We start from the raw sequence: 16,714 nt of genomic DNA, 5'->3' as shown, positions 1-16,714 counted from the left end.
TTTATTTGTTTGGGTTTTTGATATTTTCCACTTCCTTCCCCTCTATCCCAAAAAAAAAATCCAAACATAAATAAAAACCTGCTCATCCAGCCAGGGAAGGTGTAACATTTAAGTGCCGGACAAAGCGTTAAACTTATGCGATGGGTGGGTCTAGTCACTTTTTAAGGTTTCTAACAAAAATTATGGAAAAACGTGAATAATAATTCTGGAAAAAGTTCCGCAGTAATTAAAAGTCAATAAATCTAAATAAATTGCTTACCAAAATGCCTTTTCTAATGTAAAGTAATAATATATACTATTAATTAGAAGGTCTGCTCTTAAGTGTTAGAATAAATACAAATTTCTTTAATAAACTAAACGTATTTATAGAAAAAGTGGTGAGAGTTAATGGAAAATTAATTCCATCTTAGGCTATCCAGATAAAATCTTCAAACATCTATATAATGATTTCCTCCTGCTGTTTATAATATTTAATTAATATTTAATTATTCTCATCACACATAATGAATTATTTTAATATTTACCGATTATTTCCGATTAAGTAAGACATTTTAAATGGAAGATTCTCGATTCTGATCAGTGATCAGTGCCCTTGGTTTGAAAACCCATATTAGCCAATGACAAACTCCCAAAGCAAAGTTAATAAACCAAAGATTCTATCATCAATTCTACAGATAAAAAATACCAACCCGAACCGTGAGAGCATCTCGATAGCCTCGTAGCAGACAGATCGCAGAGCGACTTACAAAAAAGTGGCAAGTGCTTTGCGTATTTAAATTTATTGCTTAACAAATTTATTTTTTGTTAAACAAATTTATAAATTATTGCTGTTAGAGTATAATAAAATTTCATTAGCAGCATTTGCCGACTCCGAATGTCGGTCTAAGGCGTTGGCGTGGCGCGTTTCGTTTTGGAGTTTTTCGCTTAGGGGCGCGATCACAGACAAGCGGCGCCAGTTGGCCAAGATCGAGGGAGAGTGAGAGATCTTTGTTTTGGCCAGAGCTGTCGGTCGACTGGACAGAGCTGTTGGACAGTTCAAGCTCAGGTAGTTTGTTGATAAATCCTAGGCGATGTGAGGCCTGAAAAGCTAACCAAATTTGCATGTGTCGCTGCGACACAGAAAAACGCTGGTTAATTAATTTCAGACACGCCATACATCTCGGGTACTTTGCATAAATTAATATAAAAATCTTTATTTATGATTTATGCGGTGTCAACATGGTTCGAAACATCTATCACATATTCACAGTTTCCAACGCTGGATCGAACTCTCAATACGAAATACAAAAGAAGAAGATGTGATGGAAATATTTTTTGAAAATCGCCCACGCGTTTTGCACGCGACTTTGTGGCGACTTTTGGCCGCCAGATAATTTATTGTTATCCGAACAGATTGAGGTCAGGCAGTCAGGAGATTTACACATTGTCACATTGTTGTAGATTCTTATCAATTGTTACACGATTTTCGAATTATGTTTTGATTTTAATTCCGTTGATTTTTATTTTACGATTTGCTGGAATGTGCATTTTGAATACCCAAATTGGGTGACCACAAAAATGTGGCCCATAGATGTTTTCGGATTGCGAGATGTTATTTGAGGGAAATTTTCACATGGCTAAGCTGATAAGGTTTTTTGTTGAAGGAAAAACTATAAGTCATGTTTTTATGAATGTTAATAATAAAGCAAAAGAATTCATCAATACTGATATTCTGGGATGAAATCACGAATTGGTATCCTGAAAATTAAACTTATGTTTTGTATAATTTTCCGTCTTTTTTAAACTTTTTACATACAATTTTTGGATGTAAATACCGATCGAATTTTCATAACTAATTCAATTCAATTCAACGAGGTATGAAATACCATATTTTGACCACCTTTCGGCATTGTTTTAGAAAAAATACTGAGTTTCTAAGCTCAGAATTAGGATAACCAATTTGGAGCCATTTTTGGAGTAATTTTTATAGATTTTTATTCATAAAATGGCCAAAACAAGACGTACAGCTAAAAGAATGAATGTTTTGTGTAGCTAACGACCCGAACTTAAAGTTTTTATCATTGTCCGACTGATTTGGCAATTTCTAATTTTTGCCATATTTTTGCATTTTTGATAAGGGGTTACATTATCAAATTTTGCGAAAAATGAACAAAGTTTTAGCTTTGTAGGTGAGAATACAGTTCTATTAGAAATTTACTTACAAGCTCAACGAGATATGACATTCCATGTTCCGACCTTTGATATTGTCAAAACACTGACTTTTGGAACAGAAATCCTGGTAACGATTTTCGCATTTATGATAAGGGGTTACACCATCAAATTTTGCAAAAAATGGACAAAAACGTACATTTTGAAGTGTGAATGTCAGTCGACTGGAAATTTAATTACGAGTTCAACATTCCATATCCATATCCATTCCCAGTTTTTGGCATTGATCTGAACAAAATCCACTTTTTTTGGTTAAAAATCAGGCTAAAGATTGCCAAACAGTTCTTGCAATATTTGTCTAGCTTTTTAAGTCATGAAATGGTAAGAACAAGGCGTAAAGCTAAACGAAAGACTGTTTCGTGCAGCTAACTAACTGCAAACTACGATTATTTCCTTTAGCTGTAAGCCTTCCTTCGACGCCTTAAAAAAATGATATGCTTGAAAGTTAGAGATAATTTCCCAGAGAAACCCCCAACTATTTTCCAAATAAATACCGCATGTTTGTATTGTACTATATGTGTTTCATATTTATTATTTTGAATTCGTATCGTTTCATCGTCATTCGCAAATTGCTCATTGTAATTACTATTATGGTTATTATTTGTCAGCAGCCCATTATCATTATGATTCTGATTATTGTTAACAACATTAATATTTACGTTAGGGTTATCAATATTAGGTTGTTGCTGCTGCTGTTGCTGCTGCTGTGGCTGTTGCTGTTGCTGCTGCACATGTTGCTGTTGCAGCTTTTGAAAGCTACGAAGAAGTTTCTTTAGAATCAGCTCTTCGTGCTCCTCATCGTTCGGATAGCTATCGTCGATTATATTATTAGCATCAATATGATTGCGATTCTCAACAACAGTTTCTTCGTTAACTGTCTCCTCAAGGTCACCTTGGTCATCTTGGGTCACGGATGTCTCAACTGGTTTCTCAGTTGAGACATTGTCAATTCGATCGTTTAATTGCTTAAGATTATTGTCAATATTCTGATTGAACGCGCTGTGGCTATGGCTAGGGCTATGGCTATGGCTAGGGCTATGGCTATTTGGACTATCGAACTTAGTGCTAACGTCTAAACTACTAGAATCAGTCGTGCTACTTTTAGTATTCAAATTATAATGCTCGTTACTGTACAAGTAGTTGTAGTTTTTTGGCAAGGCAGGTATTGCATGATTAACATTAGCGCTATTACTATCAATTAGTTGGTTTAAGTTTAAGTTTAAATTTAAGTTACTATTAACATAGGGTTTTGAGTATTCGTTTTGTGGCTCATCCTGGTGCTGCTGCTGCTGCAATCGCTGCGAGGGCAGTTCAACCAGTTGCATATCAGCATCGGGTGGACTATTGTTACCTCCCCTTGCTGCACCACCTGTTGCACCCCCACCCGCACCACCTGTTGCTCCTGTCGAGCGTTTTCGCCTGTCCCGCTTCCTACGACTTGCGGCCATTATGGCCACCAGATTAAAAGCGCTGGGTGCCAACGAGGCAGCTGTGGCAGTCAAGGCCGTTGATGTGGCCGTTGACGAGGATGAGGATGAGGATGAGGCTGAGGAGGTGGCCTTGGGCAGGTGTTCCACCCGCTCGCGTTCTCTCTCCTTATCGCCCGCCTCTCGCTGTTCCCGCTCCCACAACTCCCGCTGCAACTTGTGCTGCTGCCGCTCCAAACGGCGACGTCTACGTCGCTCCATTATGGTGGAATTATTGTGATGATGTCGGACCACCAGATTTTTGGGCTGCGGTTGGGCCATCAGACCCGATGTGCCATGTTGCCGATGGCGACGGCGATGTTGCTGCTGCTGTTGCTTTTCTAGCATTCGTTGCTTCTTCTGTTGCAATCTCAGGCGGCGATGCAGCTTGCGATTCCTTTGCAGGATCTCCTGTTGCTGCGGATCCAGCTCAATGTTGTTGTTGTTGTTGTTATTGTTGTTGTTGCTATTGGCTTGGTTGTAGGACTTAAGGCTATTACTGTTGCTGTTGTCAGGGTTATGGATGTTGCTACTATCGCTATTAATACTTGTTGGGCGACGCGATTTCGGACGCGTCCTTTTTGTGACAGCCACTGGGTTAGCTGTTGTTGTTGTTGTTTTTGTTGTTGTGGAGCTGATTTTGGTAGTACTGGGTGGTGTTGTGGTTGTTGTTGTTGTTGTGGTTGTTGTTGATGTAGTTGTTGTTGTGGTAGTAGAGCTTTTGCTCAATACGTTTGCCAAATGCAAATTGAACTTCTTCTCATTCAAAGGAAAGAAAAATAATATGGCCTTCTCCATCACTTTCGGCTTGGCAAAATCATTTAAGCCAATTGGCTTTAAGTTTCCCTTAAAACCAACTCGCAGCATTGGATTGTAGGCGCTGCTGAAGTTTTGATGGCCACCAAAAATCTGCTCCTTAAAATGGCATTCCTTTGTGGCGTTTTTCTGTGAAAATTAAAAAAAAAAGAAGAGAGAGAGGGAAGTTAGTAAAGTCAAGTTTTTATTTTTATAAAATTAATATCCATTACTTTAAGAACCAAGAAAACCGCGAAATTTGTCAAAAATCTTTATGAATTTTTTATGACTAATAAAACTAAAACTAATATCCAAGTTAATATCTACAAGAACTCACCTTTCCAACCAGTCTGCCTTGATGGAAGCACAGATAGTAGCCTACATCTGCCGAGTAGATGGTGATTTTGAAATCCAAGCTGAACACATCGTTGACAGCTTTCATGGTGAAGTATTCTATATGTGAAAAAAAGACAAATAATAAAAACCAAAAAAAAATTAATTAATTATTGGCAAACAAAAACCAGCGACGGTTATTGTGTAAATATTTAATGGAACTGGAACTGGAACCACTTCAAGCAGCCCCCCTTTACAGATAACCCAATTAATTGAAAGGTTTTTGATAAAGTTATGAAGGGGCTTTCGATTAGAATGTGAAACTATGTGTGGCATTTTCAGTGGAACATTTGATCGAATCAATAAATCGACTAAGTCAATTAATGGCGCTGAGTCGTTGAACTCTCTGCAGTCACTTAGCAAAAGGTTTTAACCCTGAAAATACACCTAAGCCTGATAATTCCAAACGATTTGACTTGGGGTTACGATTTGGATTTGAGTTTTGAGTTTTATTTTTTGGGGAAAGACCTTCGAAGACCCAGCAAATCGATCAAATTGCCCCAGTAGCACCTGAGTTCCGATAAGATAAAATGCCGGAGCTGACAAAAATTTGTTTCCGTTTCATTGAGTTTGTGTATTAAATTTACGCATATATATATAGCCAGTGGATCGGTAAAAGTCGCTTCTTTCCTTGACTTATCAGTGACGCAAGGCGGCGCCTGATCTTGTCACTTTCGCTCAGCCATCAACCCACAATGAATATGGAAAAAAAAGAAATAACAAAAAACGAGGGCTGTTCGTGAACTTCAGAAATGCCAGAGGCCTGGAAACCGCAGCAAATGAATTCCGTATAAATTAAGACCAGTTGGGCAAAAACAAAACAAAGGCGAAACCGCAATGGGCGCTGTTCGGCGCGGTTCATAACATCAATCAAATATTAAATTACCAATAATTTAATTAAGCACACAATATGCACAGACACAGATGAAGAGCCAAGACCCAGACAGAGTTCAAAGTATGGCTACAGGTCAAATTGGCTAGTTTAGACTTGCTGAAATGATTTTATAGGAAAGTATTTCAGTTTTAAAGACTAATTTGAAAGATAAAAAAGGGATTTAAAAATAAATAAAATCTTTTTCAACTTTGAAAATCATTTTTTCATATTTTTCCCCCTTAAGCAGGCCCTACTTTATCTGCAAACATACGCATCTATAGAAGTACTTGTATAAATGCCAATTTAATTTAAATGCCAATGGTAATTGATGAGTAAGTGCCGTCTCAGTTCCAGATCGGTATAATTTATTACTTTATGATATATATATAATATATATACTTACGATATGATCGCAATATGTTCTCGGCGGTCACTTTGCCGTGCGAATTGATGTGCAGCGCCCGATCGCTGTGTTTGCTCAATGTTAGAACATTTTTCGCGGCGCCTGCTGGCATCACAAAAGCAATCTGGAATAGAGAGAAGAGAAGAGAGAAGAGGGTTAGAGAAGCTCGATTAATGGACAATTCATTTGCATTACAGCCACATCTGGTGGCGACTAATCCTTGCCCCAGAGTAACCCTTTTTGCCCCATAAATTTCCATTAATACGATGAGCTTTTTATTACACAGCCCCGACGCAGCACATGCGACACGAGATTTTTATGGTCAAAGTTGAGCCCACTGGACAAGTTGGCCATTTCCTATGGCAGATAGGTACGGTATGGTAGTCCAGGTAATTGGTTTCTCAATGGGATATGTTGTCCTAAGCTTTGACATTCTGCACATATGGGAAGTGTCTCGTTCCCATGCATTTAAATTGGAAGAGGCGGTTGGTTGAAAAATCTACCATTAGGAATTTTAATTGCTTGGTAACGAAGTGGATAATCTGTAGAGTTTCCTTAATGCTAATTGATATTACCACTATTTTGTAATAATCACAATCTAGACCTATTAAAAATCACCTGACATAAGTTTAAGCTTCCAGAAAGATATATTTCACCACCTGGCACGTGTATGTCTCATGCCCACCAACCCAAGGCACGTTTTCGACCTTTGATCAATCAAATTTCGACCCACTCTTCGTCTGATATCACAATTACTCTATCATATTGATAATATATAATAAACAAAATATGCAAATCAGCAAAACAATCGAATGGGCTAGACATCTGACATATATATAGCGTGGCGAGTGCAAATCGGGTATTTATGGGGTCTTAAATCGGACCTTTCTCATACATCATAACATTCTATAATGTGCTCATGGGGCGTATATAACACACGGCACCAAAGTCGGCCAGTAAGCATTATTAGTTATTTTTAAGGAGGCGAATGACCAAAAATAACGCTTGACTTTTGCAGAGGGCTTAAAAGGGATTTGGCGTGGGTAAGCGATGGGTTTTTTTGGTCAGAAACCATAAACAAAACAAGCCAAAAAATCGACGCGTGCCGAACAATTTATGGAACTATAACAAATTCCATTCGTATTCCCCAAGTTAACAAGGTTAACATTTCTCGTATTTCTGATCTTTCAAGTTAAAGTTGACACAATGTCAGTTTTCCAGAAAGATGGATAAGAGAGAGGGAAGTAAGGCCTTCTGTTTGCACTTCTAAAAAAAAAAACCAAAATATGCCGTGCGACCTTTTCCATAGTTCAATGACGTTCCCCCTCGCGTGTATGTGTAACAATCATAATCATAATAATAATTATTATTATTTTTTTATGGGCCGCCTCAAGTGGAGAGACCCCACAACAACAAAAAAAAAAAACAGAAAGAGGGGGAAAAAAACGGAGAGCCACTCCAATGTACACACGCTCCCCATATCAAAACTTCCCCCACACTCCGATTTCGATTACACACACTCAATCTCTCGAACGTATAAAAATATTTTGACATTTCTCAAGATAATTATTCGGAGTGTGTTGAAAACAAGACAGCTTTCGATTGAGATTGAAGATTTCCAGATGCTTTTCGCCCAGCCAAAAAGACAAAACTGGATCAAGGTTTTAGGTGACTTAAAAGTATTCTTGGGTAATATAGTAAATTAACCTTAATTTTTACCCCATCTTAAAGTTTAAGAAGTTAGTAAAAATGTCTACTACTAGGGCAAAAACTCACCAGTGTAAAAATAGTTATGACATTGGTCAGCATGGACTGTGGTAACCTGTAAGTAGGCGAAAAATAAACGAAATGAGTTTTTTTCAATATTTTAATATTTTCAGTATTCAATATTTAATATTCAAAACAAAATTACGCTAGCCACTATAAATAAAGAGTTGAGTTGTGACTTAAAGGAGAAGCATTTGCATAAATCTTACAGATTATTATTAATGATTATTATTGGTTTTATTGATTTGTTTTCAGCTTTATATTCGTTTTGTTTCCCGAGACGAACTTCCGTCTTAAACAGCAATTAAGTCATTTAACGGCCGATCGTGAGATCTTTAAAAATGTATTTATATAAGCAAAATATATATATATATATATCCATTGGATTTCCATGGAGAGCCCTTCCAGTGCCTCTGGCTCAATGTCACCCCATCACAAGTGACCACAAGTGGCCACTCGGAAAACGCCAGAGAAAAATGTGCTTTTATTTTTTGTTTTTTCTTGTTTTTTTTTTTCTCCTTTTATTTTATCGATTCAGCCGAACAAGTCTTGCCATATTTTGTTGTACTTTCCGCACTGCATATTCTGTTTCACGACCAACTAATCCCCCGGGCCCAAAAGGTCATTGATTTCAGCTTAGCACTGAACTGAACTGAACTACAAAAACTACAAAACACAAGAACTACGAACAGAACTCAAGACCCAGAAGGGTAGTTTCTTGAGACGAAGGTCTCACTGTTCTGCGCTTGAAAAGTGAAAACGCAAAGAATTCAAGCTCAAGAAATCAATATACTATATACAGCGAACGAACGAACGAACGAGAGTCAAAAGTTAAAACAGCCCCAGGAGGAGGCGAGCAGAGCAATTTGGTACCAAATCCGAAATCCCTAACCCTCTCAGTGGGCAGTCCCAAAAAAAATGTAAAAATAAAAACAAAAAATAACCTCCCTCTGGCAAATCAAATGCCTGTTGGCGTGCGATTTTTATCATTTTTCAATTTCACAGCAGACAATGAAGTTCCATTTGAAATGTGCAAACACACACACGCCGGCATTGGCATTCTAAATGAAATTTCACAATGCATCGCCGAAGGAACAACATTTATTTTATATTATTTTTTTTTTTATTTCACCAGCTTGGCAAGCAATTAAATCAACTTGAAGCCTTGCCAATTTATGCTTAGCCAGCATTCTCAGTAATTTGGCTTTTCAAAGTAAATAAAGAAGCTACTGCTGACAGATCAATGAGAGTGGCTTACGAAATTTCAGTTAGCTTAGGTAGTTAGACCAAAAGGGAAAAAGGGAAAAGCCTTTTTTGTGGGCTGGCAACCGCATACCTAAAAAAGAAAGAAAGACCTAAACCTAAATTGAAATTGAAACCGAAACTTGAAAAGTTCAGGAGTTCTCTAAGACCAGACAAAGGGCTCCAAACGCATGACCCGCGGTTTAACAGAGAGAGAAATTATAGGTAAAAAAGAGATGTCTAAAATAATTCGAATTAGTATTGTTAGTTAACAAAAGAAATGAAATGATAAAGTAAATAATGAGCAGAGTAAGTAGATTTATATTTCCCTGAAAACCTTTCCTGTATTTTTTTAAAAATTTTTTTCCCAGTGCACAAGCGGTTCCCATGTATGTAACACGATACCGCTTCTATGGGCCAGTCGCCTCTGTCTGTGCTTTACTTTTGTTCCCTTCTGCGACTCATAATTACCTTATTTGGTATGCAGACAGGAGCTCAGAACGGAGCCAGAAGGGCCCCTCTATGCTGAGTCCCCAGTTTCCTTGGTCTTGGACTTACGCAATATCGAAGGGGCCACCTTAAATGTGTTCTGAATTCTAAATAGCTATAGTTTTTGGATTGATAAGTTTTCCTTTTGCTACGTGAGCACATTTTTATTTTATTTTTATTTTTTTAGATTTTTTTTCTTAACAGGGACCACCCGAACGAGGAAGCTTTTCATTGACAAAGTCTGGAAAAAACGAAATAGTGGAACCTCCTTTCGTAATATTATCTACGTCATAGTATCCAGCAACAACAACGACTGTTTGAAATGTGCAATCTAATCGCTGGCGACATTTTCAGGCCTTTAATTAGTTTGTCCACTCGATTGTGCTGGCTTTCGGCCACCGTCCACTGGCCAATGGCCAATACATATAAATCTGGAAATTAAAATTAAAATTAAACTCCAAGTGTTTCGCCCCGATCGCATCGATCGATAATATGCTAAGCACCGGGTCTTTTCCAATTCGATTCAAATCGAATGCAAACTAGTTTGGGCCTCGAATCTCTCGAGTCTCGAGTTGCGAGTTGCGAGTCTCGAGTCGCGAGTCTCTCGAGAACGGGGCACGTGTTGGCATCTGGACTTTAACACTTGTTGCTTCCAACTCACATCTAACCATATAATTGTACTCCGTACTTCGTAATATGTTTATGTATGTATATGTATTAAAACAAAATAAATATGGCATCTGCGGAATGCGCAACCGATTAGATTAGGCCATAAAGTATTTGGACAGAAAAATGAATTGGCAGAAAGATTTGGCCAAGATAGTCGGCCAAAGAAAGTGATAGCATTGAACTCTGATTGCGGGCACGTGTTCTGGGGGGTAATCCATCATGTAATTGAGGTCCGTGTAACTGCCCCCAAGTCAACTGCCACGTGTTTGGGTGTGAAATTTTATGCTGTCAATTGTGCGAATAATTTTGATTGTAATGATGATGATATGTGAAAGATCATAATGATGATGGGTAATGGTTACCCCTTGTTGGGATATTTTTTTTTGTGTAATTTACTTTTTACTCTGCCCTGCTGCACTTAATGCAATTTTTTTCCTTTTGTTTTAGGGGTTGGATTGCAAGGGAACTGGCTGTTACTTAATACTCTTACATCATCCACCTTGCGCTTTTCGAGCCGAGCAACCCTAAGCCTCATCCCTCGGCTAGCCCCCTGATACTCTCCGGCTGCAACTGCAACTTTTTCTACGTGTTTGCTCTGTCCCGACTTAATGAAGTTCCAACTGGAAAAGGGATGGATATATATATATTCTCGTTCTATATGTGTGTACACAAGTCCTCAACTGACTTTGACAGTTGCCAGTTTCTTCTTTTTTTTTTATTACTTTTTGTTGCCTTTGTTTTTGCAGCAGGGCGCCGAGCTGGTGGGCATTATATGAAAATATTTACAAGTATATGTATAATGTTCTCAGCAGCGACTGCAATTGCAACTGCAACAGGCAGTGGGAGTTGGGATTGGATTCGGATTCGGATTCAGATTCGGTTTGGGAATGTGAAGTATGCATTTCAATGCGACTTGAGAAGTAGAACAATATGCAAATGTGATCAAGAGTTGGGGTGGATAATAAATAATAAGTTAGGCAGAAAGTGGCAAGTAAATTAGAAAAAATTACAAGTGTAACCCCTTTAAGTTCTATGGCTAAGTTTTCTAATAAATTATCTTTAAAGCAAACTCCCTTTAATCAAATTTTCTTACATTTTCCTAGCCATTTTCCAGACAACTTTAATTAAGCCTTAACTCTTAAGATTCCTCTCACCAAGCCAAAAAGCCTTGCATACTTTTGGCACCGCTTGGAAGAGCTCTTTCCCTTCCATCTCGCTTTGCTTGCTTTCCCTCTTTCTCAACCCGAAAACCTCTTGAACTTGCAGCCACCAAAAGCAACGCCCCAAAAATATAATAGAAATAGGGAATAGCACCAGCAACAGTAACAGCAACGGGAATGGGAATGGGAATCCGTGAGAGTTCAGTGTACCCCAGCGATAAGCTAATGTTGTTTTCAGACTGTTCAGTAGATATATATAGGAGAACGAATCATTTGATGTCAAGGCTGCGGGGGAGATGGCTGAATAAAAACACTCTGGAATGCTGAAAAAGTTGACGTGCCGCCACACAAATCTCGCCTCATTAGCAAGCCGCCCCTCTTACCTATGAATCCACTGGGAAAAAAAGTAGTGCAAGTTCGGTTTGTATACTTTTTACTAACAATAATATTATTACAAGCTAACTTTTTATAAATATTTTAAGAAACTTTTATTAATGATGGTCTTGATTGTTAGTAAAGCGAGAGGGAGTTTCATTAATGATTATAAATATCATGTTTTTTCTCTCTCTGTGACCACCCCCTGTTTTTTCCCCTAACCACTACAATACATCTCTATACAGAGGGGGGTTGTATCTAATGCGATTTTCGCCACCGGGACAGCTGCACCGTCGGAGGTGATAAGCGGCTTTCGGCGCTGCTCTCTCAGCCCTTTTGATAAGTCCGGGCTACTTAAGTGGCAGCGAATATACTTTGTTAAGCATTCAGCAACTTTCCCAAAGTGTCAACACCGCCGCCAGCCAGCCAGCAAGCCAGCCAGCCAGCCAGACAGAGCGAAAGAGATGGGGTATAGGGTTAAAGAAAGAGACAAGCAGATGGCGACGAAATCGATGAGACGATGGCGAGTTTAAGGCAAACATGGCAAGTGCATCCATTGAATTTGTCTAGGGACTACGAGCGGGCTACTCAAATATGACACCTTTTTTTTACTGGAAGTAAATAATAATTGCCTTGCACCTGAACCAGGAGAGGTGGTGGGGGGTTGGGAAAACGCGTGTTTCGTTTTCCATTCCAACTAAATTGCCGGCTTAAATGGCTAAGCAAATACATTTGATATGGTTTCAAAAAGAAATAGGAAACGATCATTATATCGAAATCGAAGGCGTTATCAAGAGTTATTGGGGGGTTCTATAAAAGCGAGTTTTACATTACTGTAAATATCTGATAACCGCCGATAGTCGATTGCCAATAAATCAACTAGACAATAAACCGAAAAGATAAATCAATCGCTAAGCTGATTAGCTTTCAGAGAAACACCTTTTCTCGCCGCATAACTTTCTAATTCATCAAAATCTCCCATCGCGATGCGTTTTATCTTTGATGATTTTTCGTTACGTCGTCGTCGTCGTCGCCGTCGGACTCAGCAGAAAGTGGGTGTGTATTTGTAGGGTTTTTCTTTTGTTTTTCCTTTTACGAAACACTAAGCCAACAATGACAACCCCAATAAAGTACAACCAATGAACAGCATTTGTGGGTCAGGTGCAACGACAAACGTGTGCAATGCAAATATTTGCCAAAAATCGAACAATTAATCAGCCCTCCCGCCGTTGCACTTGGCAAATATTTCAAATTGCCCTTTAAAGAAAGCGAACTTATCAGCGTGGAAAACTTCATCGAGTTGTAAAATTGAAAAAGAAGAAAAAAAAGCGTAGTAAAAGTTCATAGAGGATCCCTTTTGAGGGGGCCACAAACTATTGGGGGAGGGGCTTTTCTGATAGGGCTTTTTTAGTGCTATGCGAAAAAGCAAAACAAACTGTAAACACTTGACGGCCGCATGGTTCTCTTTTTTTTGGCGTATTGTTATTATTTTGTATATATACCTATATATATATATATAAAGATATAGCCGAGTATATATGAACGTAGTACGCGTAGTACGCCGTGGCGTATATTTTGAACGTGTTCTTCGCTGATAAGATAGTGACGAACTCGTTTGTATAGTTGTACTCACCAACTTGGTGAGAACTTGGCCGTCGGCTCAGATCTGGGGTTTATTGGGGTTGGCTCGCCTACAGATCTTGGCCACTTAGTCACTGGCATTGAACCGGTCGTAAAGGTATTAAGCCATATAGACCGAAAATCGATCGATTGCGAATCAAAGATAGCCAAAATAAGCTGCCTTATCGCACTGAAAACTCCACTCCTCTAAGGCTAATCCAGACAGATATAGAATATCGTATACAGGTGGCTTAAAAGTGTGTCTGGCATGCAATTTGCGAATTCTTTACTCTGTAAACTGATAATAATAATAAACAACAAATTCAGATGCGACCTTTTCGCCGACGGCTTTTCTATATAGTACATGAAACCCCTGAAACGCAGCTGCCAATGTGACTAATCGTTTGATATAGTCTATAAGCTATATACATCATCGGTGTTATCTCTGTACAGAAATATTACAGAGCATTTGTAGGGACGTGCCTTTGGGGTACGTTTCCTAATGACAAGTTCCGATTTGCTGCTTGTGGCGTCATATGTTTGGGGACCCAATTATTTAAGCCAGTTTTTAGCCCACTTTCTGTTTACAGCTTTTTCCATCCGCGCGTAACTTAATTATAAACCTGGATGTGACATTTTTTTCATTTAGCAGCTTTGGGCGCCAACAAACTTTTGTTAATCTGCTAATTCCCACAAACTTTCGTACACTTTACATGAGCGTACTATTGAACCTTTTAGTATGAACCAGGAACCTGACACGTTTTTAATGATAGTTCAATGTTTTTAAAACTAATTAACATAATCAGAGGGTTGGGAAAATTCTAGGAATTCTGGAGGAAAAAGAGTGCAGTTGGCCAAGGTTAACGGTAACAAATGAGGCAAGATTGGGTTGTGTGGGCTTAACGATTGCATTAATCAAAGCTGCACAAAAATATGTGCCATGTCACAGATGTATTTATGATGTTTTGGCATTTGAGCTCGTGCCTCGTGGCCAAATCATAAATTTCAATAAAATTCTTGAGGGTGTAGATTAGTCTAAAATATATTTTAAAAGAGGGCAACCATTATGTATGATCTTCTACTAATTGTGATCATCTTTTGGGCCCCCAAAGAAAATACCAACGTGCTTATCAATCCAGTTTAGACCAAACCCATGAGTTCTCTGTTCTCTGTTCTCGTTCTCGTGTTATCACAACGTATTTCCGTTTAATTAATAAAAGAAGCGAACAAATTCGAATTATCAAATCAAATATTGTCTATTTTTACAGGAGAAAACGCGTTTCTTATCGTGGCTCTCCAAAAATATTTTCTGGGGCGTGGCAATGTTTGCCTTATGAAAGGTTGAACCTGGTTTATGATTTCGAAAAAAGGTGTGGAAATTAGGCAGAATTAATCTGTCTTAGTACGAATTAAAAGGTTTTAGTTTCGATTTAGTTTTCCCTGAGAGTTTTGCAAGGCGATTTAAGCCGAGGGTTGGCGCGTTTGCAATTGATTTATAACTCAGGTAAATGTCCTGAGATCAGAACACGCCACACACACACACACACACACGCGCGAAAAACCCTCGAAAGTTTTTTCGAAAAAGGGGTTGTACGCATACATATAAAAACCAAATACACACACACACGCTGATTTATCCTGAGAGCTTGCATGTGTTGGTGCCATAACAAGTTATAAACGGCAATTATGGACCTGAACCTGAACCTGAAACATTAACACAAACCGAAACTGAAACCGAAACTCGGACTTGGTCTTTGGTCTTTGGCACATTTCATATTTCTTGTTTCGAACATATAATTGTGCTTTTGGAAATTGTTTTTTAAGTGAAATTGCGTTCCGCCAGATAAACAGCCCTTTATGTATATTTCATATATATATGTATATATAATTTATGTTTTTATAGTTGCCTCTGTATTTGTGTTTGGGAATTGTGCGAAAAGTAAAAGGGAGAGAAGAACACAGGTCATGGTATTTGCGGATTATTTCTTGGATTGCGTATGGTTTGGTTTTGGTTTCTGCATGGCGTGTTCCTTTCTTTGCACGTGGTTTAAGGATTTGCAGTTATTAGTTTGAAAGAGTATTAAGAAATTAATAACCATAAATAATAGATCTCTTAACTGTAAATGTTTTTTAGAGAACAAAGATTTTAAGCATTACAATTTTAAGTAATTTTGCTAACTTTTAAAGACATAAGAGGTCGAAGAAAGCTGATAAGCATATTAATATTAATAAAATAAATCCTATAAAAATATTAAAAATTCTTGAAACACAACGTTTTAGTAAGATAATAATACTCCTTCCATTTGGTAATAATTTCCTTTTCCTAACTTAACTTTTTCTCAGAAAGTAAAAATCTAAAAAACTGTAAGCCAACATGACCACTTCCAGTTTACCCCTAAAAACCTTAAGCCTTATTTCCATGAAGCAATTTCTTTTCACTTCACAGTATCTTTTTATTAATTTATCATTACTATAAAAAATTCTAGTGAATACTCATAAAAATATACAAAAGCTAAACATGAAAAGAGTAAGCGATTAGCGAAAAATGAGGGGTTTTTTGAATTGAAATTTTATCAAAATAATGAGGAATCAGAATTAAAATTAAAATTGCAAACTTACATCGTATACTTCTGGCCGCATTGTAGCCCCCAAATTTAAGGGTATAAATTATAATCCAACATGGGTTTGTGCGTAGTATCGTCGGGAGTCTATCATTGGACCGACGAAAGAGTTTTAATTTTCTGCTGAGCTTTCGAGTCCGAGCGGAAATTCAGAAAACAGAATTCATATAAACTCGAAACGGCGAAACTGAATCTGATACTTTGGGCCAGTAAAAAGCAGCGTCAACAAATTTACAATTACACCGCAAAAAAATGCAATCAAATCCGGTCGTATGGCTTTGTTTGTTTTTTTTTTTAGTTTTATTTTTTTGATTTAATTTTTTGTTATTCTTGCAATTTGTATTTTGTTAACCGCACTTTATGTACATGCAATATATCGCCTTGATTTGCGTATTTTATTACTTTTGATTAACAATATGTGTAATTGATTGTAATAAATATATTATTATTGGTTATATATTTGTATTTGTATTGCACTTTTTGTCAACAGCAATGACACGATATTTAGTTGTATTTTTTGTTATTCGAATATATATCTTTTTTGTGTGTGTGTGTATTTTCGCGTTGCACAAAATTTGATTAATTTTGCGGGAACTTTTAAAATTTATTTTTTACTTTTTTTTCCACTAGCA

The 16,714-nt window shown here is 37.7% G+C and overlaps 1 protein-coding gene across 1 annotated transcript; it reads right to left on the bottom strand.

Moving 5' to 3' along the window:
- Positions 1–2,588: 2,588 nt before the first annotated feature.
- LOC108106656 (protein kinase 4) lies at positions 2,589–16,678 on the bottom strand. The gene is made up of 5 exons (XM_017213878.2): positions 16,081–16,678; positions 7,916–7,961; positions 6,140–6,263; positions 4,807–4,922; positions 2,589–4,619 (listed from the first exon to the last, which is right to left on the bottom strand). Coding segments are annotated over exons 1-5 (2,304 nt in total). The 5' UTR covers positions 16,083–16,678; the 3' UTR covers positions 2,589–2,603.
- Positions 16,679–16,714: the final 36 nt, after the last annotated feature.

This window comes from Drosophila eugracilis, unplaced genomic scaffold (assembly GCF_018153835.1).
Source record: "Drosophila eugracilis isolate 14026-0451.02 unplaced genomic scaffold, ASM1815383v1 contig_90, whole genome shotgun sequence".
In the NCBI taxonomy this organism is placed as follows: domain Eukaryota; kingdom Metazoa; phylum Arthropoda; class Insecta; order Diptera; family Drosophilidae; genus Drosophila; species Drosophila eugracilis.
The sequence above is the reverse complement of the archived record's forward strand: the minus strand, read 5'-3'. Positions and strand labels throughout refer to the sequence as shown.

Coding starts and splice junctions, on each gene's coding strand:
- LOC108106656 (XM_017213878.2), bottom strand. Junction 4,923..6,139: donor GAACATATTGCGATCATATC/GTAAGTATATAT, acceptor TTTCACATATAG/AATACTTCACCATGAAAGCT. Junction 4,620..4,806: donor AAGGCAGACTGGTTGGAAAG/GTGAGTTCTTGT, acceptor TAATTTTCACAG/AAAAACGCCACAAAGGAATG.